This window comes from Polypterus senegalus, chromosome 2 (genome assembly GCF_016835505.1).
Source record: "Polypterus senegalus isolate Bchr_013 chromosome 2, ASM1683550v1, whole genome shotgun sequence".
Lineage (NCBI taxonomy): Eukaryota > Metazoa > Chordata > Cladistia > Polypteriformes > Polypteridae > Polypterus > Polypterus senegalus.
In genome coordinates this window covers 105,270,417-105,298,149 of record NC_053155.1, presented here as the reverse complement: position 1 = coordinate 105,298,149, position 27,733 = coordinate 105,270,417, and the positions used below count along the sequence as shown (strand labels likewise).

Here is a 27,733-nt window from a genome sequence, read left to right as displayed (position 1 = left end):
TATATACACATATCAACATACAGTATATATATATACATACATATACACACACACATACACACACACACATATATATCTATATTATATATACAGTATATACAGTATATATAAACACAGACACATATATATACATATATATACATATCTACATATATTTACACATATATACATATCTACATATATATACACATACATACATACATACGTATATATATATACATATCTACATATATATATATATATATACTGTATAAAGCAAAATCCCCGTGCTTTGCAGCGACGAAGTACAGCTTTTAAATTTTTATTAAGAAGAAAAGAAAACCTTTTTAAACTGAGGGAAAATATACCAATAACTGTTTGTTAAGGATCTCTTTGTATACCACGTTGTCAGTTCAGCACTCCGGTTATAATATAACCAAGCTGTGCGAGCTCACTCTTGAGAATGCAACGTATAGTTGTCCAGGAGAAAAGCAATCTTGCCTCAAATCAATGGCAACCTTTTGTAGGGTCTGTCCCTGAGACTTATTAATTGTCATCGTGAAGCAGAGCCTTACCGGAAATTGGAGGCATTTGAATTGAAATGGGAGATCAGAGGGTATAACAGTGATGCGAGGAATACATTCAGAGTGTGGCTCTGAGCTGTTTTTTTGTGAAGCAGCCTTTACACAGCTTCTCCGCTGTTTTATAAACGAACGACATATAAGGCCATCCTTTTTCCTTGCTTCACCAAGGAAGCTGCCTTTTTATTTAATCCACGGGTTCTCCGCTGTTTTATTGTTCGTTTATTACGATTGTTATAGTTCTCTTTGTATAGCACGTTGTCAGTTCAGCACTCCGGTTGTAATATGACCAAGCTGTGCGGGCTTACTCTTGAGAATGCAACGTATAGTTGTCCAGGAGAAAAGAAATACTGCCTCAAATCAATGGCAACCTTTTGTAGGGTCTGTCCCTGAGACTTGTCACTTGTCATCGCGAAGCAGAGCCTTACTGGAAATTGGAGGCATTTGAATTGAAATGGGAGATCAGAGGGTATAACGGGGATGCAAGGAATACATTCAGAGTGTGGGGAAACTCCAGAGACAGCATGTGTATTAACTTGTGGATTTTTCTGTGAGTATTTGGTGGAAGCGTGACGAAGTTGCTTCCGCAAGGCTGTGTTAACTTTTGGAGCTCAGCTCGGAGCATATTCTTTTCCTACCTTGTCAATTGTGTAATGCGTTTTTTGAACAGGTTTGATTCATGGAAGTGATCGCTCGTACTGCGTTCAGTCAGTTCACGTGAGCTGCTCTCTTGTGTGATGTTGCGATGTCCACGGCTTTATTTAATGTTAGCTAAGACCCGGCACTTAAAAGTTTCCCGCTACAGCAATTTTAACTCCGTTCGACGTAGGCATGACAAACGGCAGCGGGAGCGTGTCTATAAACTTAATTTAAATTTACGGTTTACACCGTGCTTTGTTTCCACAGTAGCTGCACTTATGAAAATGCTTGTATGCGTTTTTTCTTCAGCGCTCTTTGGAGCTCTTCCTTGTTTTCTACATACTGCGTTCACAGTCAGTTCATGTGATTACATGGGAGGCGTGATAATGCGACATGCAACTCCGACTCCCACGGCCATCGAGCTGCAGTCTATTACAGTATATGGATAAAAGTAGGTTCCAGTTATGATCATTACACGTAGAATTTCTAAATGAAACCTGCCCAACTTTTGTAAGTAGGCTGTAAGGAATGAGCCTGCCAAATTTCAGCCTTCTACCTACACGGGAAGTTGGAGAATTAGTGATGAGTGAGTCAGTGAGTGAGTGAGTGAGTGAGTGAGTCAGTGAGGGCTTTGCCTTTTATTAGTATAGATTATAAAGAATCATTCCGTTTACACAAGATAATCAAAAAAGATAGACCATACGCTTAACTTATCTTTAACACATTTCATCTTCAGTACAGTTTTGACAAAATGCTTTTCTCTTTCACATATGACAGATGTAAAATTTTATGTAACATCATCATCCGGTTTCTTTGCGTAATCAGCTGGAATAAGCTTCCGCTACTGTGGCAGAGGCGGACTGGAATAATCCTTGTCCATCCACATCTTATAAGTATTGAAATAAAGAGTAAAAAGGTTTCTATTTTAAAAGAGATTAAAGAAGAAAGTCATCTGTTGTGCAAATAAAAACATGCATGCAGTTATGTCTTAAAGAACAAAGAGTTTTTAAACTGCATCATTTATATACTAAAAATAACTTATTTGAACAACTGAACTAAGTAATGCTCACAAAATAAGACAGGGACACCAAATGTCATACGTTCATGTCAGTGTTTTAACTAGATGGGAACACACAAATATTGTAAATGAGATGTTGTGGCCAAAATGAAAAAGAACAGGGAGGAGCTTAGCCTTTTCTTGGGACTTGGACTAACATTATTAACAAGATTTATTACAAATATCTACTGCATCCTTTGATTCAAAAACCTTTTAAAGCAGTGACACACACAAAAGAAAAAAATACAGTTTTCTTTTCCCGTAAAGAAAATTGCCGTGACCACATTAAGATACTTCAAGCTAATTTATTGTCCTTTCACCTCATGTTCAGTTGAAGTTCTGTATTATGCTATATGATAATTTTAGGAAAACATGAAGAATTAAAAGAAATTAAAAAAAATAAATAATACAAAAAATGAAAACTCAAAACAAAGGGCAGCTTAAAGGCACCCCTGTGGGCATCATTAATATTCACACATTCTTGTACATTAAATAATAATTAGGTACAGATACAAAGTATAACAAAATCCTTCCTTACTTGAAACTCATTTGCGTACTGATCAGAGGTTCAATTTTTTCTTAAAATAACCCCTATCACTCTCCACTATTTGGTCTCGTCATCTTTCTTCCCATTCAACAATGTGTTTGAATTCTGTACTCAGGAATGTGAAAAATTGACCCAAAAACTCCAATGACCAGGAAACTCAGTTCAAAATTTGTACATAGAAAATCCCCACATGCACCATTTAATGGGCTTGTCTCCAGACACACTTTGTCATCTCTGCTCTTTAAACGCTTCTGGCGCTCTCTTTCACATGTTCTGGTGGTGTTTTCCAGTTGTTTCTCTTTGGTTGTATGTGGAAAAATCTCTTTCCTCAACCCTCTCTGTGGATGTTTCCTTGTCTCCTCAGGTTCTCCTTCTCTTAGATTTCTCCACACTCTCTCTTTTTATACTCCAGCAAAATGTAATCACACTACCAACTATTGCTGAAAAACTGTTTCAGGCCTCTCACTGGAGAACATCGAACTGTGTCACAGCCTCAATGGAAGGCATCATCCTTTAAGTTAGTTTTCTTGGAACTTTCATGAACTAATGTTTTGGTACTACTGTATATAAACAGTTTTTGCATTTATTTTATTTTTTTAAATTTCCACCAGCAGAGCCTGCTGAGGAATTCTGTTTTTCTCCTGTAATAAATCTAATATGAATATTTTACTGTTTTGTTCTCATTCAATATTATGCAGTATGATGGCACCATGGTAGTGCTGCTGCCTCACTATATGACAACTATGGTTTGCAGCCTGGGTGTTCCCTGAAAGGAATCTGTAAGTTTTCTCCATGTCTGCATGATTTTTCTTCAAATGTTCTGGTTTCCACTGACAACCCAGAGACATGCAGTTTAGGCACTGCTTAATTGTCCCAAGTGTGTGCCTGGGAAATTGTGTGTGTCTGCCTTGCACACTATGATCACTGGAATAGGCTGTAGCTGTCCCCAAACCCTTTCCTGGATAAGAGGGTTAGTAAGATGGATAGAAGGATATTTGTTAAGAATTGCTTATTATATTCAAAAAATGGGTAATTTGGATCATGAAGATTCTGTTTTGGAAAGTTCCTTTAGATGATCTAGTATTTTGCAACACTGTGAAAAAGTTTGTTTTTTTTAATTTATGTATTTTTTAAAGAGTAATCTATGCATGCGATCTATAAAGAAGCCACCACTTCAAATACATTAATGCATGCTAATTCAGTCAAAATAAAACCGATATTGATTGAATCAGAACATTGCGAATCAAAAATCAAATTGTGACATCAGTGCAATACCCAGCACTAATCTTAATGTTCCAGATACTTTAGGGTATAACATCTCATTTTTTATTCATGTAGTCAGGCAAAGTTTGCTTTATTTTCACTGTGAAAATTAACACCACTTTAAATTTTAAATCATTTAATCATATTTAAAATTTCACAATTATTCCGTAAATTTGAGAAATGTCTTTGATTAAGAAGAGTACAATTTTAGTACAGAATTAATTGTTTTTCAATATCAGGAAGCTGTTCATGATGCTTTTACAAAAGGAGACACAAGGTCCCATTTTAACACTGTAGAAACAAAATGCTTCTCATAGTACCTTCAAATTAATTTTACTCTACAGTATAATATTTTAAAAACATATTTAAAACATGTTCAGGTAAATAAAATACAAATTTTAGTAAAAATATGTTTATGCATTATCCCTTGGATAAAGAAAAGGTATGGTTAGTTGTTGGGAGTATTTTTTGAATGGAAATGACTCCAAACTTGTAGTAACATGATTTATCCTATCCAGCTTTAGTAAATCTCAGTCTCTAATTTGCAGTCCATGACTGTATCAGATGATACCTTACATTATTAGTAAACTGCAATCATGACATTTAATTCTATTTAAAATTTGTCATTATAACCATGACTGTACTGCATACTACAGTTAAAGCCCATGTCAGTTGACAAAGTAAGTTAGATTAAGTTTCAAAGAAAGAAATTCAAATTGGATGTTACTGTCTAATGATTTGTACGAAAAAAAGTACAGTGTAGATGCCAACATTACCTGTACACATAAGACAAAATATTACTGAGTTGAATACCTCATAGAACAATGATCCACCTTCCCAAAAAAACATACCATACAGTAGCTCTTGTTTGCTTTAAACTTTTTCCTATTGTTCCTGAAGCTCTTCTGGTCACTGTAGGCTATGCTTACACTAAGCTGAACTTTGAATCTATTGGCATAATGAGGTCATCACAGGAAAAACAGCAGTCATGCATAAAGCATCTGGAGACTCAAAAATGTGCAGCATTGGCAGAAAGAAAATTACTTCACTATTTTCTAAACATTACTTTGTTTTTCACTTGAAATTGCCAGGTTTGTTAGCTTTTACCTAAAAAGATGTTATACTTGCATCAATATCATTTTCAATACATTATATTTTGTCTTGATTGTATGCAGTTTTAATGCACTTTGGTTGGGAAAACAGTTAACTAGTAATTTAAATAAGACATATATTATGGAATGTTGCATGCAGTCATTTCACAATAAAATTACAACATTCAGGTAAAAAGGCATTTGTTTTACTATATGTTTATAAAATAGTTGCATTTCAAATTCATATTGTAGACAAATAGATGAAAAAAGTAAAAAAATATAGGATTCATATATTTCCATTTTAACAGAAAACACAAGAAAAATAAAGGGTGGCACAGTGATGCAGTAGTAGCCTAATAAGAAGACCAGGCTTTGCATCCTTGGTGTTGTCTGCATGAAGTATGCATGTTCTCTTCATTTTCAAATTGGTTTTCTACTGGTGCTTTGGTTTCCTCCCACAGTCCAAAGACAAGGAGGATAGTAAAATGTTGTAGCTAAACTCACCCTAGTGTGTGTCTGTGTGTTCATCTTGCACTGTATTGGTGCACCATTCAGGGATTGTTTCTGCCTTGCAAGCTGTGCTTGCTGGGATGGACTCCAGATTTCCTGCAAACCTGCTATGGATTAACAAGTTTGGAAGATGGATGAATGGATGGATGAACAGACAACCAAAATAAAAACAATGTGGAAATGAACTGTTTAAGTAGTTAGCATGACCTGGTAGATACAGTAACATGACTAGCAGCATCACTGAATAAAACAATAAATCTGCACTCAGCTGAGGAATGCAAAACATTCACAATACTTATGGTGATGAACGAAAGAACAGTATCAACATTATGTGTATTATGCATCCATTTTCCAACCCGTTAAATCCGAACACAGGGGTCTTCTGAAGCCAACCCCAGCCAACACAGGGCACAAGGCAGGAACCAACCCCAGGCAGGGCACCAACCCACCACAGGACACACACACCCACACTCACTAGAGACAATTTAGAATCGCCAATCCACCTAACTTGCATGTCTTTGGACTGTGGGAGGAAACCCACACACACACGGAGAGAACATGCAAACTCCACGCAGGGAGGACACGGGAAGCAAACCCAGGTCTCCTAACTGCAAGGCAGCAGCGCTACCACTGCGCCATCGTGCCGCCCCTTATGTGTATTAGTGTATGTCAATTTTTAAATTTAAATTTAATTGTTTCTATGAATAGTAAATAAATGTTTTTGTGCATAAAGAGATGATTTCAATTTCATTATTGGAAAGCACATTTTAAGTACTACAGCTTGATAACAGCGGGAGTTATTTTATTGAAAACTAACTAGTCCTAAACTGTCTTCTTTGGGATTTTCTTTTTTTCCTAACATTGTTTGTTTTAGGAAACTTAATTGCATGGCCAGTGTATTTTGATATAGTTGTCATGGAAATAATTCTTATTATAATAGTTAAAATTACTAAGGTTGCAAGTACATTGTATAGCTTAAGAATAATCTTTCTTGAACTTTATTCAGCAAAGCTTGGGTATATAACTCAGTACCTTTTTAGTTTTCCTAATTGTTTCTGTAAATTGTATGGATTTGGACACTAACCAGGCCACTTTGATCTCTTGTTCTTGTCATAACATAATAATTTTTAGTTTCAGAACTCAACAATCCCATCAAATAATTTTCTCTGACAATTTCATTTCACATAATGTAAAAATCTAATATATATATACTTAGCATAATTTGCCACATACTTGCCCAGGTCTGCATTCTGTGCAGGTCCATCTGTTATTTTAATGACTATAGGTTATTCAACAATGCACCTGGTGTCATTAGATACCTTTAATCAAGAATACTTATAAAACATAAAACAAGTGTTAATCCAACAATTGATCTGTGAGAGACTCCACTTTTTACGTCCTTATTCATAAAACATCCCTTGCATTCCTTGCACCCATCCACACACTGACCTTGTACATGCACTCCTTTTATTTTGATTAATTGTCACTCATGCGGTACTTCTTCATAAGCTTTTTGAAAAGCAAGAGAAATAATACAAGTATGTCTCTGATACTATCACATATCTGTTACTTTCTTGTTTCCTCAACAAGAGAGTATATTAATGAAATGCAATTCCTCTCAACCAACCCATGTTTACTGTTTACTACTTAGTATTTGTTACCTGATCTTTGTATAATAATTCTCACATTCATTATGTTAGGCTTACTGGCCTGTAACTGCTTTTGCAGGTTTTGCATAATCCGCTTTTTCATATACTCAAACAACTGTTTTTGATTTTTAGCCTAAAATTTGTTAAGTATGCACTGATTTCTGAAAAATATGCTTTTATTTTTCAATTTCTTCTTGAACTTTGTATTCATTTGTTGTGGTCCTCTCTCAAATTTCCTGTTTCTAAATTTAGAGATGAACCTTTAAGCCTACACCACTGCTCCTTCACATTTTTCATACTTAAAAGTTTGTCACATGTTTGCACAAATACTTTATAAACAGACTTGTAAAGCTTTTTATGACTCAACCATAATAACTAAGCATTATAGCAGTGCTATTATGTTTACTTCTGTCAAGAGTATGCTGCAATGACATGGTTCATGCTTTTCCCAGCACTGCATTGGCTACATAAGGATGAGTGTGACTTCTAACCTAAACTGAAAAGCAGTTTTGTAAATAAAACCACACTGCTTTGATAGAATTCAAAATTATCATCACACACGGATGCTGAAAATCCTTTCATTGATTTTCTTTTTACCTTTAAAATGTATAGTGAAAAAGTAATAAACTGGAAGCCTGTCATAAGCTCATACCAAGCTAAGCCTATAAAATCTGGCCAAAAAAAGAAAAAAAGAATAAATAGAGGCATCTAAGTAGGCACAGGGAATATTTCACACAGACATAAAGTAGATTATATTCTGAAAATATTACCATACAAAGTAAGGAGAAAATGTAAGCAAGTAGCAAACATTAGGAAAAGCATAATTTTTACTACCTGGCAACGATGATAGTATAAAGATACCTACCTACGAATCTAAGTTGAATATTTATTTATGCATAAAAAATGAAGGAAACCTAAAAGTTTTTGGTATTAATAAGTTTTCTCAAGGAAAAATAACAGATTGATTTGCTTATGGACTCCACTGTTCATATTCTGAAGTGTATGTCAAGCCAACTTATATCACAAAAATATTTAAAAAAATAATGAAAAATATATAAATAGCCTATACATTATTTACACCACATTCTATTATACTAATTAACTTAGGGAACTGTTTAAACTAATTTATACAGGTAACTGTCAGATTAGAAATTTGTTTCCTGTTCTTTCCTAAACACAGATAATCTCTAAACTGTCTTTGGACAGTGTAAGAATTTTAAATCCTTCAAATGAATGATACCCCTATCAAACGTCAATTGAAAAAATATCAACTAAAAGAAAACTACATTAAAAACAGCAGAATTTACACATTAATATTAGCAACATAAAGGTTTACAGCACTATTATGTTAATAAGAACACCTTTTTATCTGGTGAAGAAACTGTATTTGTTATGCAGTATATCTGTATTGAATGCCACAAACAGTAAAACCTCTGGTTACGAACGTTTCAGAACACATAGAAATCGGGTTACAATCAAAAAGTTCGCCAAACTTTTGCATCTGTTCATGACCACACTCGGTTGGCAAACAAAAACACTGGCAGCCAGCCAGATTCCCTTCTGGTTTGTACGCGCCAATTATTTCTGCACGTGTTCAGTCTCTCCCTGTACATTGTTCTCGGTCAGATGTGTGTGCATTCGCTGTGAACTCTGTGATCTATTTCATGTGCTTTTGCATTCATTTTGCAATTAACCATGGCCTCTAAAAAAGTGAAGGTAGAAGAAAGGTTTTAAGAAAATTTAAATCAAATTAAAGATAAACATGATGAACAACCATGTCGTCTTGCATTTCCAAAAAATTTTAATGCGGAGGAAAAGGCAAGTCACATTAGACCGCTATTTCGCGAAGTTTGATCCACCAGCTAAACAGCTAAAAACACCAGAAACCCAAGAAATCACAAGAGAGAAAACACCTGAAGGAGAACATCCCTCCATCGCAGAGCCGGACACTCCCTCAAAACTGTAACCTCCTCTCCACCCAGCTTCCTCCTCACTTCCTTCATGCCAGAACTTGACTCATGCAAGGTTAGTTTTCATTTTTTTTTTTGAGATTTTATTTATTTTATTGCAATCATTCCATGCTCTCCCCGCCCCTGAGAGAGAGAGCAAAGCCAACGGAGTAAAATTTAAGGTTAATAAACATACCTAAATTGAAAGTTTGATAAGCCAATAGAGATGAATGGAGAAGAAAAAGAAATACAGAAATAATTGTTTCCTCTGTGCTTTAAGAGCTTATTTTAAAATATTACATTAGATCCTGTCATGTTTTGAAAAAAATCTGTACAGATCCTCTAACTTGGTATTTGATTTTTTCCAATTTCAAATAGTATAAAACATCGGTTTCCCACTGACTTAAAAGAGGAGAGTTTGGATTCTTCCAGTCTGCGTGCCAAAAGTGTAGTGAATACAATCACAGTTTGTTTGTCCTTCTCCACTTTAAACCCATCTGGAGGAACCCCAAACAAAGCTGTTAATGAGTTAGGAGGGATTGTGAGACCAAGGCTGTCTGAAAGGTAATTAAAATTTTGGTCCGGAATGATGTTAATTTGGTGCAGGCCCAGAACATGTGACCCAGTGAGACTGGGACTTGATTGCAGCGTTAGCAGGTTGGATCACGCCCTGGAAACATTTTGGAGAGTTTTAGACGAGACAGATGTGCTCGATATATAATTTTGAGTTGAATAATTGTATGCTTTGCACATATGGAGCTTGAGTGAATTCTCTGCATTGCTACTTTCCACTCCTTTCATGATATATTAATTGAGAGATCTTTTTCCCAGTGTCCTCTTGGATCTTTGAAAGGGAGGGACTGTAAAATGATTTTATATATTGCAGAGATGGTGTCTGAGTCCTTGAAATTGAGCAATATTTTTTCCAGCATGGATTAGGGTGCAAGATGGGGAAAATTGGGAAGGTTCTGTATAACAAAGTTCCTAATTCGAATAGTGAAAGAAATGTGTAGCTGGAATGTTAAATTTGGAATGTAATTGTTCATAGGATGCAAAGATGTATCTATATAAAAATCTCTAAGCAAGTCAATACCAAATTTTTTCCAGATATTAAAAACTGCATATGTTTGTGAAGGTTGAAAGAGGTGGTTCTCTTGCAGAGGTGCCACAGATAAAAGCTTCTCCATCTTAAAATGCTTTCTACTTTGATTCCATATTCTAAGTGAGTGAAGCACAATTGGGTTATTAGTATACAGTATTGCCGATAACTTGTATTTATTGGGGCACAGAGCAGGGAATATAAAAAAGTACTGCAGGATTTTATTTCTATTGCGGACCAAGCCTGTGTTTGTTCTTCTATTTGTGTCCAGGTTTTTATAGCTTGTATGTTTGCTGCCCAGTAATAAAACCAGAAGTTAGGTAGAGCCATGCCACCTTCTGCCTTCTGTCTTTGTAGGGTCGCTCTTTGGATACGTGGATGTTTTGAGTTCCAAATAAATGAGGTTATTGTTGAATCTAATTGGTTAAAAAATAATTTATTGATGTATATTGGGATGTTTTGAAATAAAAAAAGGAGCTTAGGAAGAATACTCATCTTAACAGTGTTAATTCTTCCAGCTAGAGTGAGATGAAGGGTTGACCATCTATACAAGTCTTGCTTAATTTTTTCCATGCAAATGGCGTAATTTTGTTGATAAAGAACTTTATGTTTACTTGTGATGTTTACCCCTAGTTATTTAAACTGTTCTGCAATGATAAAAGGTAGGGTATCTAATCTAATATTATATGCTTGAGAATTCCCTGAAAAGAGTACACTTTCATTCAGATTGATTCTGAGACCAGAGATCTTTTGAAATTCTGTAAGTGCTGTTAAGACTGCAGGCACAGAATTTTGTGGGTCTGATATATACAGTACCATATCATCTTCATATAAAGAAAATTTCTGTTCCAGTCCTTCTCTGAAAATTCCCTTTATCTGATCAGTATTTTGACAGTGTATTGCCAGTGGTTTAATGGCAATTGCAAACAGCAGCGGTGACAAGGGGCATCCTTGTCTGGTAGCTCCAAGATCAGAGGTGCATGGTTAGAAATAACAATAGCATAGTATTTGCAAGATTTAATCAAAGGCAAGAAATTATTATCTATAAAGAAATAATCAATTCTTGAGTAACAATGATGTACTGGTGAGTAGAAAGATTATGTTCTGGAGTTTGGGTTTAAAAACCCTTAGGGGTCTTATAAGTTGTGATCTGTTATAAACTTTGTAATTATCTTTGCAGTGTTAGATGTCGTCCCCCCTGTGGTAGAAGTCCTATCTACGAGTGGATTTAAAACACAATTAAAGTCCCCAGCCATGCAAATACATTTTTTATAAATTCTTTATCATCAACATTAGGTGCATAAGCATTTATCAAAATCATTTTACAGTTAGATAAGTCTCCCATGACCATCACATATCTCCCTTCAGGATCCAATACTACATCTGATGCTACAAATGAGATGTTCTATGTATGAGAATTCCCACACCTCTAGTTTTCTTTGTAAAGTTAGAATGGAACTTTTGGCCAGTTCAGTCCTTTTGCAGCCAGAACTGATCCTTGCTTAGATAGATAGATAGATTGATACTTTAGTAAGTGGGTCTCCTGTAAAAATACTATTTTAGTGTTTAAACCTGTTAGGTGAGAGAATACTTTCTTTCTCTTTAATTCGTGATTCAGGCCTTTAACATTCCAGCTCACAAAGTTAACTGTCCCATCATGGAGACATCGATTCTGAATTTTTGATGTCATTTTATAATCTTAACTGGAAGTGAGACAGCTTCACCCTTAATTTCTTAATTAAGAGTTATTGCCATGCAGCCTGTTATTACGTTGGCAGTTATAATTATAAAGATTAAAAGGATAGATTAGGTACAGTGGAACCTCAGTTCATGAACATCTCAGTACACGTACAACTCGGTTTACGACCAAAAAGTTCGCCAAACATTTGCCTCGATTCATGACCACACACTCGGTATACGAACAAGCCAGTTTCCCTTTCAGTTTGTGCGCACTGATGATTTCCGCACGTGTTGCATTGTTCACGGTCAGACATGCGTGCGTGCATGCACATGCGTGCATGCTTTCGCTGTGAACTCTTTGCGCTCTATTTCATTTCACTTCCGGTTCATACGTGCCGATTACTGTATTTAAGCACGTGTTGAGCCGCTCCCTGTTCATTGTTCTCAGTCAGACGTGCGTGCTTTATCTGTGATCTCTTTGTGCTCTACAGTATTTCGTGTGCTTTTTCAGTTAGCCATGACTTCTAAGCAAGTGAAGAGTGGTGAGATGAAAGTTTTGCAGAAAATTGAAATCGAAGTAAAGAAAGAAATTATTGAAAAGTATTGAGCGTGGCATTCGTGTTACTGATCTTGCCGCCGAGTACAAGAAGTCAAAACCTACTATTTCGACTTTTCTAAAGCAGAAAGAATCTGTTAAAGCAGCTGATGTTGCAAAAGGAGTTACAGTGTTAACCAGGCAGAGACCTCAAGTGCTTAAAAAGGTGGAAAAACTGTTTACCAGTTTACTCATTTACCAATTTGAGAACCCTCGTGCTTTCAAGCAGCACAACGTAAACAAAGCCAGACTGCCAGTGATGTGGAGGGCAAACACGAAGAGTTGGGTCACAAGGACTTTGTTTTTGGAATGGCTGCATGAGGCTTTCGCTCCCACCAGCTAAATAGCTAAAAACACCAGAAACCCAAGAAATCACACAAGAGAAAACACTGAAGGAAAACATCCCTCCCTCAAAACTGTAACCTCCTCTCCACCCATTTCCTCCTCACTTCATGCTAGAACTCGACTATTGCAAGGTTAGTTTTCTTGGTGGTTTATGATTAGTTTTTGTATTACGGATTTTTCAACTGTTCATTTTTCGGTTCGTAGCGTTAAGTGTTGCGGTGTTACTTTTCACTTTTTTCAAATGTTAATTTTTTTTCCCCTGTGCTTAAAAAAAGTGTTTATACGGTGATCGGTTGCAAGGCTATAGCGCGAACTCCTGTAATGTTATTTTGTTGTTTGCTTGTGGTTGGTTTTTAAATAAAGTTCAGATTTGTTCAAATGTTCCTAACCCACTCCCCCCCCCACCCCGTGCTTAAAACTCTGCGGCAATGTTACAAAGAGGGAGACAGCGCATGCTGCTGAGAGAGAGGGTGCGTGCTGCTGAGAGAGAGATAGAGAGAGAGGGTGCGTGCTGCTCAGAGAGACCGAGAGAGAGAGTGCCTGCTGCTGAGAGAGACTGAGAGAGAGAGTGCCTGCTGCTGAGAGAGAGCGAGCCTGCGCGTGTAGCTGAGCAGGGAGCCTGGATGTATTGTGTCAGTGTTATTCAATGTTTTTACATTAGTTTACTATTACACTGTGCATTCTATGGTGTAATTAACTATATTTGTGCTTAATCTTTAAAAAAATATATGTTTACATACAGTTCGTAAGGTCTGGAACAGATTAATTGTATTTACATACAATCCTATAGGGGAAATTGATTCGGTTCACGACCAAATCGGTTTATGACAAGAGGTTTGGAACGAATTATCGTCGTGATCCAAGGTTACACTGTACAGATATAGCCTGCTCTCTTTCTCTCCCCCCCTTAACCCCCCACCCTCTCATTTTGCCTCCCCACGTGAGGCTAAACCCCACTTCACACAGTCCCGTCCTCTGACATACCCAGAGACAGAGCACGTCCAAAGCAAAACAAGCCCCCACGCAGCTGCGTTTTAGGATTAAAAAATAGAGATATCTATTACCAATATAGTCTAAATACTATATGCCTAAAATTTAATCATTAACAAACTATGAACTTAAAATATATATAATCATCAGCAATCTTAATGTATTAAGATAATACACTTTGAGATGTGGCCGGCTTGTCATCCCGGCCAATACCCCCTGGTCGCCAGATGGAGCTCTCCCTGCAGTATGGAAGTGCTCCGAAGACCAGCAGGGAGTCATGGGACATGTAGTTTTTATACAAGACCCTGCTGGATACCACAGGGGCAGCAAGAGGGAGCTGCAGGGAGGACCGAAGACTTCTTTGTGCCCTTTAACCCGGACGTTCGTCAAAGGAAGAGCGACGGGCTTCCGGGGTGAAGAAAAGAACATTTTACCTGACCCAGAAGTGATACAAGATCACATGGACTGGGGATTGAGAACACTTCCGGGTCAGGGTATTTAAAAGGACTACTGGAGCTCCTAGACGGCAAGCTGAGCTGGGTGGAAGGGTGGCATTGCCTCTGGGAGTTGGAGGATTGGATTATTGTGTTTATTATTGGTATTGTATGAGTATAGTGGAGGAGAGGGTGCTTTGTGCACTGTGGCGATTTAATAAAGTCAAATCTTGGACTTTAACCTGGTGTCTGGAGTCGTGGACAAGGGTTCAAGGGAGCGACAGCACCCCCAATCTGTCACAACACCTAGATAATAAACCTGGGGAATGATGTTAGAAAGTGGTCCAGAATAAGCATAATAAGTCTTAATGCAATAATAGCAATAACAATAAACCAAGGGTATGATGTTGAACATGTCTCGTTTAGGGTAGAGAAAAAATAATTAGATAACAGAAAAAGGAATTAAGCACAAACTTCTCTAACTGTAATTAAAACATAAACAGATAGCGTCCGAGTAATAATGAGTAATAATGAGGATATATAATGATAAAAGCCCATATCTTAACGAATAGATCAGACAGTAGGTTATTTATTCTTGCCATATCAAGAACGGCTATGACTCACTATTATGTTTCAGAATAGTGCCGGGATCAGCTTTCTTAATTCCTTTTCTGCTTCTTCCTTGCTAGAGAAGACATAGAATTGACCATGCAATTCCACTTTCAGTTTGGCAGGATACAAGAGGCTGTATTTGATATTGGCTTGCCGTAACCTTAGTTTAATGTTATAGAAGGCTGCGCATTTAGCAGCTGTTGCTGGAGAGAAATCAGGGAAGATACGAATGTGGTTATTTTCATATATAATCTCTTGCTTGTGTCTGAGGAGTGCCATCACCTCTATCTTTAATAATAATCTCTCAAAGTGAATAATAAAAGATCTAACGGTATTTGATCCACGTACGCGATAAGCTCCTGCTATCTCAGAATATGCTTTAAAGTCCTCTTCAATTATTTTAGAAAATAGTTCGGCTGCAAATTTCACAGGGTTTGGATTTTCTCGATTCTCAGGCAGACCTGCAATTCTGATATTACTCCTTCTGCTTCCATCTTCCAAAGCAGCAAGTCTGTCTTCAAGTTTTTTGCATTTGGAGCTAACAGTTGTTGCTTTTTCTTCAGCACTGGCAGCTAGAATTTCGGCTGTTTCAATGCGAGTTGTGAATGACTCCTTGACATCCTCCAACTGATCAGCAAGTGAGCTCAGTTTAAACGAGGTTTCCTGAATGTGCTCTTCAATTTTACCCAGCATATCTATAAAGACTGCCTTAAAGCGAACCCACATGCGTTTTTTCAAGTCTTTATTATCATGCTGCCGCTCCTGCCGCAGCTCTTGTCGCAGCTTCTCATTTGCCTTTTCCCTTGCCTTCTCATTCGCCTTCTCGCTTTTCATTATATCTTTATCACTTGCATGAGCTAAGCGATCATCACTTTCAGTTTAGACAGATCAATTCTGCTTTCGTGCACCGTAGGTGAGGCGGCAGGCTCTATTGTAGCCGATGCTCCCGATGTTCCCGGCTCGCGTGGAATAGTTTAAACCACGGACTGCAAGGTCTTTTCCAGTTTCAGGTGATCGTCTCCAATCGGTGAGCTATCGAGACCTGCTTCACTCACGCTCGTACATTCGCTCCCCATTTCGCTCTCAGCCGAAGACGATGTGGCGGACAGTGGTCCCGAGGAGTCTGGGCTTTCGCCCATCTGATCCAGGTCAGTCTCTGAAAGGCTGTACCTTGAACTTGGGCTTGCCGACCTTAGCTTGGATGTAGCTTTAGTTTTCGGTTCTTTCGGACCCCTTTTCTTGTTGGCCATGTTTATATATGCTTCCATATACTGTAGTAGTGCCCCTCAGGTTGGATAAATACAGGATATCTCAGGATAATAAGCAATAATATGAAAAATAACACCACTGCTAGCGGAGCTCCGCTTCAGACGTCCATCTCTCGCAACGGACGAGACCAAATCATGAATCAGGATTTTTCAAATTTTTATTGTTTTCCCTGTGCTTAAAACTCATTAAAAAAGTGTTTACAGCAAGCAGTTTGTAAAGGTGTAGTGCAAACTCTTGCAACGTTAGTTTTCTCTGTTGTTCAAGGTTTTTCACAACGGTTCATAAGGGTGTAGCGCGAACAAGGTTTTTCACAGCAGTTCCTAAGGGTATAGCACGAACTCTTGCAATGTTAGTTTTCTCTGTTGTTCAAGGTTTTCTCAATATTATTCAATGTTTTTACATTTAGTTTACTATTACACTGTGCATTCTATGGTATAATTAACTGTTTTTGTGCTTAAAAATCTTATAAAAAATATATACGAGGTGTGGCAGAAAAATAATGAGACTGGCAACACTGCAAGCGATCTGGCAACGCTGTGCTGTTGTCCTTGATAGAGCACGTGTATCAGTACCCTCCCATAGCTCAGTGTGAGTTTCAACTCCTTCCGTTAACTACGTGATGTTTGTGACTGCTATTAGCGAAGTTGTGTTTTTGGTTGTGCGTCACGCAAAATGGAACAGCAGAATTTGGAGCAACGTTGTGCCATTAAATTTTGTCATAAGCTTGGAGAATCGGCAAGTGTGACGTTTGAAAAGTTAAAACAGGCCTATGGGGAACATTCTTTATCCCGAGCTCAAGTTTTTCAGGGAGGCCTTCAACTTCGAAAACCAATGAAAACATTGAACGTGTGAACACTCTTGTGAGATCAGACCGTCGTTTAACATTAAGAATGTTGAGTGAACAATTAAATTTGAACAGATTTACCGTTCATCAAATTTTGACTGAACATTTGCACATGCGAAAGGTCTGTGCCAAAATGGTGCAGAAAAACCTCACAATTGAGCAGAAGGACAATCGAAAAAACGCATTCCTGTGGTTCCCAAGCCCCCTTATTCACCTGACCTCAGTCCGTGTGACTTTTTCCTTTTTCCTAAACTGAAAAATGTCCTCAAAGGACGTCATTTCGGGACTTTAGAAAACATCCAAAAGAGTGTAACGGACATGCTGAAGACCATACCGGTTGAAGACTTCCAGCGCTGCTACCAACAGTGGTAACAACGTCTCCATCGGTGTGTAGCTGTCCAAGGGAACTACTTTGAAGGAGATAACATTGATGTTTGAAAAAAATAAAAACTTTGGTAAATAAAAAATCAGTCTCATTACTTTTCTGCCACACCTCGTATTTACATGCAGTTTGTATGATCTGGAACAGATTAATTTGTATTTACATACAATCTTATGGGGAAAATTAGTTCAGGTCATGACTAAATTGGGTTGCAACCACAGTTTTGGAACAAATTACAGTCATGACCAGAGGTTCCACTGTATTCCTAACTCCTCTAGGGTAACCATTTTTCATGGTTTTCAGATTTCCAGAAGCAAACAGTAAGGCAGAATAAATAATGGGAACTATAAAATGGTGGTTGCCAACTTTTGGATCAAAGAATGCACATAGGAAGATGAAGATGAAGAAATGAAACATTTTTAAAAATAACAGTGACTGGAATAATTTGCTGACAGATCATGTTTTTATACAGTATGCTGACTTGTTTCATCGAGAAGGCTCCTTCCTTGTATCAAAATGTAGCATGAGTCAAAATAAAAGTCAGACAGTGTGTGCAGTTAACAGCAATGAACACTGATTATTGTAGATCCCATTTAAAAGCTAGTGGGGTTGTACAGGAGCCAACAGGGACTCATAAGCAGAGAATGAACCTGGAAGTCATTATTATTCTCTCAAGCTAGTTAGTTCCTGAAGAGTTATTCCTATGTGGCATTCTGTTATGATGGACTTCAAGTTTTGTATGGAATTTTGGGGCTGGCCTGTATTTTTTTTATTTGTTCTTAATTTGTATTTGCCAAAAGAAAATGTAAGAAAACATTTGAATATAACAATATAATAAGTAGAAACCACAATAATGCAATCCAATAGTAGCAGCATTTGCAGTGTCACAGGGATATGGTAGGATAGAATTGAAGAGAGGGAATCAGCAACATATGATGAAAGTGACACAATCGGACAGTTACAGAACATGTGGGGGAAAGTTCTAGGACTACTGAGGGAGAAAATGAAATTTATATGATCAGGGGTTAGACCAATTAGATGACAAATTCATGGGTTACGATATAATCAATGTACAATTTTATATTGTGTGTGCTGGTGGTCAGAATTTTTTGAAGAATTTGAATGCTTTGGAAGACGGAGTTCCAGCACAATGGCTATTGGGGATATTGGATTTAGATGAGAGGAGTGAGGCAAAAGAAAAAAATGGGAATGGATAAAGGGACTCCAAATGTCCTAAAAACTGAGGGGTGAGGCAAAGAAGAAGGAGCATACTGTATATGACAAAGATTAAGCAGGAAAAATTTTCAAATACCTTCCAGGATATGATAAACTAGTTTGGGTTAGGGTGTATTAATTTTTAAATTTCCAACTGCACCTAGCATTAGAGGACAATCACAAGTAGCTTGGCACTGTAGTTCATCAGAGCTGTCTGCAGTTTGAACAATTAGTGAGGTCTTTACCCTATTTTAGAAATGCCATATTTGTTGAGGGGTTCAGTTTGGAAGATGAATCACATTTATGGAGCTGCAGAGCCAAAAGCTAACCTGGCCATGCACCGGAAACATGGCAACATGCACTTAACACAGTGGATAAAAAATGGGGCAACAGAAAAGAATTTAGTTAATTTCTTGTTTTGGCAATGCTCATTTTGTAATCCTGATCCACAACTTTTGGGCGGGAACTCTCAAGCTGTGTAAGGCAAGACTCCAGTTCAGCAACTGACTGTCAAGCCTGCCAGACTAAGCCACTTGCAAATGCAATAGAGGCATTACATAGGAAGCTCTTAACAGCAGTCAGGTAAAGGATGTATCAGAAGCACTTCTACTGATGGAGGGAGATATTGAATCTCCATGTGGTGCCTAGCTAGAACAGAAGAAAGAAAAACGTAACATGGCACATGTTTTGGTCAGAGAAGGAGAAAGAGACTAGAATAACAGTTGTTATAGTGGGGCCCAGAAAATGAGAATTAAAAAGTAAGTCAAAGCAAAACTGAGTTCCAAACAAAGTACAGAGAATGGAGTACTCTCTGGCTGCTGGGTTAATAAACCAAAAATAATCTGGAAGCTACTTATGCACAAGGAGGCCTGCCATATTTCTAAGTTGTTTGTGTACTTTGCAATAAACCCACAAGTCAATCTAAAGCAATAATGATATTTTTAGATAGATAGATAGATAGATAGATACTTTATTAAGGGGAAATTCACAAATACTGAAGAGGGTCTTTTTTTAAATAAATCATGTTTCCATGTTGTCTACTCTCTTTCATCACTAAACTATGCAATATGTACACACATATGCCGAGACGAACAGGAAGTCACAACTGAGTGAATCTGCTTTAATCAAAGATCCCATCTACATCAAGCCACATACAGTAAAAGGCTCATTACTATTGGATAGCTGAGGTTCAGGGTATTCTAAAGTTGTATAGTTATCTATGACAACTTGTCACAGCTGTGTGTAAAAGGCAGAAGTATATAGTGTGTGATGATTTAAGTAAATGTGTTTCTTGAATAAATGTAATATCTTTAGAATTGTGATATAAAATCTGCAACACTCCCCCTTTTCTGAGGAGCAGACAGGGATCAGACATTTCACAAGGCTTTGTGAAAAACAAACATTAAAATATAAACAAAAGTGAGTAGAAATACGAAGCAAAATACAAAACAAGAAAAAGCACCGTAAAACAGAATACAGCCATAAGTAAGAAATGCACATAGTGCACCAAAAAGAAAAAAACAAATATGAAAAAAACCTAAATTGCCAGCACCCAAGGTAAGACATTGCACTACCATCCCCATGTACCACTGGACTATTACATTTAGTAAAGTATTATAATATTCTTTTATGAGTTATTCATCAGTACTATAATTACTGTAGTACTGTATATATGTGACATGTGTTTACAAAAAATGAAACAATGTATAAGGCAGAGTTACAACCAACAGTGGCCCACCAGTTACACTTGGTGAAAAAGATAAAATAGAAACGAGCAAGTAAAATCATATGGGTACAATTATTTCCACAGCAACATCCCATAGTAACCATTGAATAAAAGGCGACTTGATACTTTATGCAGCAGTGCTACGTTGCTTAGCTCTATATAAGGGCAGCCTCATTTTGTGGACTACTCATTGGCTAGTTGAAAAAGTTTAGTACCATGGGTCAAAGCAGCAACTGGAAGTTCACAGGGCATTTGCCTTGTACGTCAGGGAACCTGGAGTGAAGAAGTAAAATTGAGGTATAATAAGGAAATTGAAATAGATAGAGTGAAGCGAATAAGTACAAGGGAACCTGGGATATGGGAGAACTGCAAAGAACACATACACATGAGTTTAGTTTTCATATAAAAAATTACAGAGACCAACCCCGTTTACTTGAAATCCTCATTAGCAACCACTGCTTTTTGCAGGATGTCAAAGTAGACGTGCCCACTACGATTACAAATGTTGTGCCATTGCTAAATATAAAAAGTACACAATGAGACCTACATGCTTTTCCATCTTCAAGACTGGGTTTATTTTGTGGTGTTGCTGTACAGTTAATATGGAGTATTCAGCAAAAAAACACGATCCTTCAATCTTTGTGGAAGATTTAGGGTTTTCCTCATTGCTTGCAGGATGTTCTGGCTTTTTCCACATCTTAGCAGCCTGATAATAAATGGACTAGGGCAGTGTTTTTCAACCAGTGTGCCGCGGCTCAGTGATGCACCATGAGAGCTACTCAGACAGTGTAGCACCTGGGTCTGAACTTGAGATGGATAACCTCCTCAGGTGGTCGAGACCTGTCTGAGGAGAATAGGACTACCTGGAGAAGCATGCCTAAAAGCAGCTTCTGTGAGTGTTTTGTTGCAGACACAGCACTTCAACCACTTCAGATTCTCCACACCGGTAGAATCCATCTGCCCAACATGTACGATCGCCCGCAAGCTTAACAACGCTGGTGGATAGTGGGCATATGAGTTGCCTCTGAGGCAGAGAGGGGTGGGCAAAAGGATGAAGCAGCTTGGAGATGCCACCAAAGTGCTCACTAAATGCTATGTCTGCAAACGTTGATCTCGGATGTGCTTTATTACCAGTTTCTCCAGTAATCCTGCCCCTTCAGGCAGTAGAGCATACGTATAACATATAATTTGTTTGTGGTTAGTAAAACAGTGGTATGTCTTGGGATATTTTACTTAAAAAAGTGTGCCACAACTGAAGAAAAGGTTAGGAAACACAGGCCTAAGGTGATCCATGTGAGAGTAAAGATCAATGTACAGTATATTCTATATATGCTATAATTTATTTCAATATTTACCCCAACAACAGTAGAAAGCCACTTCAGCAAATTTTCCCATAGGAAGTCCATCATCTCAGAGCCTTCTGAGTTCTCCACAATCAAGATGATTCTAAAATTTTGTTATCCATCCTGGTCCAGAATCTCCATGACCTTGGACACAATTGTTTTAATGGTTCATTTGTTATCATGGGCTTTTCTTAAGGTTTTTATTGTGTCTTTTATATCAGCAATACTAAACTGATTTAAAGTTGAAGACTGCTCTATTATTGCGTTTCTTACTTTGGTTATCATAGGGCAATGTCTGGAGTTGACCATGTGGGATTCCGAACTGATCTTCCAGATTCCAATAAAGATTTTTTGCCCATAAAATTAGTGGCTATTGCTACACTGCTCATTTGCTGTTTTGGGATGTTTGCAATAATGATAAATATAAATAATGTTAGTTAAAATGTTGGTGGATATGAAGTTCCATTTAGGTGCTGCTATTCAACCGCCTGCCATCATATGTCTCTGGGCTGGCCTATATATAAACCAAATAAAGGTGCACAAATGAATGTAATTAATAAGAACTTCATGATATTAAAATTAGGAGGCAAGTGTGCAAAGGCTCAGACCTTGGAAGGTAACACTGCAAGAGGCTTTTGAAGAAACACCCTGTCGTAGGAAATAATTCTGGTTTGTGGTTTTTGGTATTCAACAAGCATATACATACACTACTTGGACATTTTCATACATGTGCGCAAGCGAGGCAGTTAATGGGCTTAAATAAGGGTAAAATGCTGGGTTAGGGGTTGACAAGGTGCACCAATGTCTTTCATCCCCCTCTGCAGCTCACAAGAAGGAAAGAAGGAAACCTCAACCAGGTTCCACTTCAGTCTTCAGTCTATTAATCACTGAAATGTCAAATTTAACATGCTTATTCTTAATAATAAAGCATAACTAAATCCACAGATCAGCAAAGCTGCTGTAACTCAGTTTTACCACAGCAGTTTATTTCATCACAATATAGTGCTTTTTTGTGGCAAGCAAAAGAAACATAACCTATTGTTATTTGCTCAAACATTATCTCAAGCAGAAATGTTACAGTATTGGGAAACCAAAATGTTTCTTTAATGTTTTCAGATGTTCTGCTGTTCCATATATACATTTGTTTCAAATCAGCAATATAAATTATATTTCTCATTCTCTAACTACCTGGACAGCTGAACAGCTTCTCGTCTCCTATCTAAACAGATAACTTTCATTGGGATATGTGCTGTAAAAATCACCAATGTGTACTCTTAAGACAGAAATGGTACTAAGAACTTCTTTTCTGTAGTAAACAAGCACAACTGCCAAGATCTGAAGCATGGCTGTGTTTCAGTACTATGCCTGATATCAGATATTAAATGAATACTTTGTCAGTGGAATTTTCCATATTCAAATACAGCATAACATTTAAAGTATATTAATAAAAAGCAATTAAAACTGATTAAAATGTCTAAATAAACCTATAAAACTCTAGGGTATGATGACCTGCGTGATCTTTCAGATCATATAGAAATCTAAGAAAACTTCTTTGTCTGTGTTTTTCAGATAAATTTTGTGTAAAGTGCGATACTTTTGGACATATGGATTTGTTTCCATTATTTGCTGTATAATTTCTAATATGTCCAATCATTGAACTATTTCGATTCTATGTTGCATCGCTTCTCTGTGATCATAAATATAAACCTGACTGAATCGTGGTTTCTTTGAAATTAAACTTGTAGTAGCTTTAATTGTTGCGGGATCACAGATTCTCATAGCGTATGGTCCTAAATTGTGTAAATCTACATTTTGAGCATTGATTGATGCGAGTGCGAACAGATTATTGTAGATTCAGATATTTTGCCTGTAGTGTTTTTTTGGATTTCACTTCCACCAAATAACAAATCTTTTATTTCTCGCAGATACACCTCTTCATTGGGAAGAAACACTACTTTTCCCTGATTGCAACATGAATTAGACAATCTACAAGTCTTTGACTTAAACTTTAAGACCAAACAATATCTATATACTTCTGACATATCACCTATATCCATATGTTTGATCTCTTTCCGCTGTTCCGTTATTTCACTGAGTTGTTTGTGTTAACGTAATCTTTACTATCAGTTTTTTGAGACTTTCGAATTTTACTACTTTCATTATCTCTAACATGCTCTGCATGTGTAATGCACCAACATTTTTGAACCTCTTTACGACATTCTACTTTGTCTTCTACTCTTTGTCTTTTATTTCTGGTCCCGGGCGTAGTTAAATCTCTTGGCACAAAGTCTCATCTCGCGGGACTTGAAATTATCTCTCTGAAAAAGTCTCGTCTCATCCCAGGATAAAAAGTCTCGTCTCGTCCAGGATTTTTTTTATATAATAGAGAGACATTACAAAAAATTTACAAGAACAGGCTATTTAGCCCAACAAAGCTTTCCAATCCTTTCTATCTAATTTGCCAGAAATAACATCAAATCAAGTCTTGAAAGGCCCTAAAGTCCTACTCTCTACCACTCTAATTGGCAAAATATTCATGTGTCTAACCTTCTCTGTATGAAGAGGAATTTTCTAACACTTGAGCAAAATTTACATGTTAAAAGTTTTCAAGAGTGTGTGACGGTGTGGGTTGGCTCCATGCTCCCTCTTCCATTCTGGGAGCCTCTTGAACCCAACAGTGTCGATAGTCATGACTGGGATGAGCTGAGCAGATAAGGACAAACACGCCAAGAAAGGGGATGGTGAAAAGTGCTGGAGTGCTTTTATTTAAAACAAATCAAAACAAGTGTCCAAATATGCAGTGCTCAAAAATGCAACAAATAATCCCATAAAAGCAGGTGAGGCTGGAGGTTAAAAACCCATCACAAAAACGAAGTTAAAACACTGGCATTTATTAAAAATAATGAGCCCTGCTGCAGTTTAAAAACTGACGTCTCCTTGGCTTAACCCAATTCGGACTCTTGCAGCCAAGGAGGCCCTTATCTAACAGACCAGCCCACCTTCAGTGCTGTTCCTAGCCTCAGGCCCCTTGTAGCCCTCTCTGGCTCCAGGCAGGGCACACCATTGAACCTCCGACACCTACTTCCACCCTGTGGTCCACGGCACTACCCACAGAATACCTTTCTCAGCCTCCCCTTCCCCTGCAGGCCCACTGCCCCTCTCCGGCGAGTCCCTACGACTGAGCAGTGCTTCTGCCACTCCAACTTCCAGGTCACTCAGCTGGGGTGGCCATCAGCTCCTGAGTGCCGTCCACACGTTCCGAGGGACTCCCTCCTGACTGTCTGCCTTCTCTGCCTTTCATCTGCTCACTAGTGATGGATATCTCCCACGCTCCTGCCGTCTCTCTCTCTCTGTCTGTCTTTTTAACCTACTTTCTTTTCTTCCAATCGGCCTTATTCCTTTTTTTGAATTCTCCTTTTTTTCCCTCCTTCCTTCCCTCAGCCGGGGACCTCACTTTACCAGAATATGTCTGTGTTCTTGTCTAATTTTAAGATAACAGCCTGGATCTGAGAACATGATCATCAGTGTCAAAACTGTTAAACAATGACATCAAATTTAGAATTTTTTTCAATAACCATAAAGGCTAAGTAAATCAGAAATGAATAATTAGAACTCATACATAGGACCACCAAAACAACATTCATGACACAAATGCTTTCAAGTGTCAATGAACTGTTATGTATTTTCAATTAACCTATGCTAGAGACCACCACACAAGTAGTATACCCTCACAAATAAAATTTACACAATTTATATAGCTTGGTTATTAAATGACTTAGTACTTTTCTATTTGTTGTAAATGCCAGCTTAGTTTATCCATTGATAAAGGTGCATTATGAGCAAAAGGCAGCTGGTTTCCTTTCTCCTCAGCAACAATGAAACATAACTAATATATGTTTGATTTTCCTCTTGTCAATTTCAATTAATTCAAAATCAATATTCATGAGAGTCTTTCCAATGCTGACAACACTGTCTCTTTTAACATGAACTGTGGTTTTACACTAACCTAAATATAGCTTCAGGTATGATAGGAAAGTATTCCACTGTCTGGGTAACCAGTGACTGTTTTAGTAGCATATACTGCCTAAAACAGAAAATGTAGCTTAAAAACAATCAGTAAGAAAATAAAAGCAAGCAAGAAAATAAAAAAGACCTCAACCTTGTAAATCCTGCATCTCATTCCTCAGCTTTACACTCCAAACAAAGTACTAAAAATACATCCTACATCTCAAAGATTAGTGGGAACGTTTCATAAGACTTTTGCAACTAGATGCATGAGAGTTGTACAGTACAATTTAGCAATAATGATAATGAAAAGTGCACACGTTTTTATAACAGAAGAGTTAATTTAAAATGTTTTTTACCACAGCTACAGAGTGTAAGTGCTCCAATAAAAACTTTTCAAGCATATTTTGCCAATTATGTTATACTATAACTGACATGTCTCTGGGAAAGCAAGATTATCAAAAATTGAACAGTTTTTCTGACTGTAAATTGGAGAGTGAAACTACTAGCTGCCATTGTTTTTTTCTAATTTTTAAGATGAATTAATGTTTGTTCAGCTAGCTTAAGTGATTTGCTGAATGAAACAGGTTTACTATTAGACTTTGACTATAAATATTAGTAACTTTTTAGTCCATGTTCTTCATAAAATATTTCAACAGAACAGATATGATAGAGTAATTCGTAAGCTACAGTAGTTACTGTTTTCAAACAGTAAATAAAATTATGATCCATCCATCTTTTACTGAGCTTGCTTTTCTAAGAGGATTGCAGACACATGAAGATAATGCAGACAGAATCAGCCACAAAGAAATGTTAATTACCGATTAATTATGTCTGCTAATAAATACAAAAAGAATGTAGTGAATAATATACAAATATTTAAGAATTAAGAAATAAATATCAGACAAAACCACCAAAGATATAGTGTATGAGTAATTGCTTTAATGCAGTATAGCTAGAAGTGGACTTATGGTCCTATGTTTAGAAACCTTCCTAAAACAGATCATCAGATGTATAATAGTAATATATTAAAATGCTTAACTTTTCTCTTTAAAGGAGCAAAAAACAAATCAAAATAAATTTTACTAAATTAACATTTATCCAATAAACACCTACTAGTATATGACTTTATTTTTCACAAGAAACAAAAAAAATAAAGTATATAATATACTGTATACAAAATTCAACATCTGAAGACTAGGGTTCAATATTTCAAACACCTAAAACTAGATGGGTTTCTAGCAACAAACATTCTCCTGAGCCAGAAAAAGTAACAGAAGCAAGAAAAACTAAATATTTAAGTAATTATCTAAGTGTAAAAATGAAGAAGAAAGATGAAAGCAACTAATTTTATAGTATATTAGTCCTTATCTATTATTGTTAATTTAACATTCATGTTAGATAATGGAAATACCTTTATGTCACAACATGAGTCTAAATAACAAATACACATATAATATCTTTACCACTGCACAATCATCCACATTGTAGTTAGATGCTCTAACTTAATTAAAACATGTCAAAATATTAGGTCATTTGTATATTTTATTATCAAATAAAGTAAAAGATTACAAATACTTATTCTTACCATTTTCTGTGTTTTCATGTTCTGTGTCTGTAAGAGTGAGATTTGAATTGGCTCTACTGGACAAACAAGAACTGCGTCCTGATTTGGCATTACGCCCCCATAGTCTGACTGCATGTTCTGGAGACATGATTCCATCCATTTCTGTGTCAGCATCAGAGCCTGCGCTAATGGAGTATCCACGATGAGGCAATCCAATATCTGTCCGGTAGCCTGTGTTATGCTGAGTCATTACTTCGGCAAACCCCAAATCTCTGAGTGAGAAATCAGCTCCTAGGAAATAAAATATGCATCATTTTTTCCAGATTTAGTGCAACTGCAGAAATTATTTCAGCAATAAATGA

At 37.1% G+C, this 27,733-nt stretch overlaps 1 protein-coding gene across 18 annotated transcripts in view; it reads right to left on the bottom strand.

The window, feature by feature from the left end:
* The window catches only part of tenm4 (teneurin transmembrane protein 4), a 627,939-nt gene that overhangs the window by 352,312 nt on the left and 247,894 nt on the right, over positions 1–27,733 (bottom strand). For all 18 annotated transcript variants that reach the window (XM_039744302.1, XM_039744300.1, XM_039744305.1 and 15 more), the window contains one exon: positions 27,393–27,662. In XM_039744302.1, the coding sequence (XP_039600236.1) occupies positions 27,393–27,662 (270 nt within the window). The remainder of the gene's footprint in view (positions 1–27,392; positions 27,663–27,733) is intronic.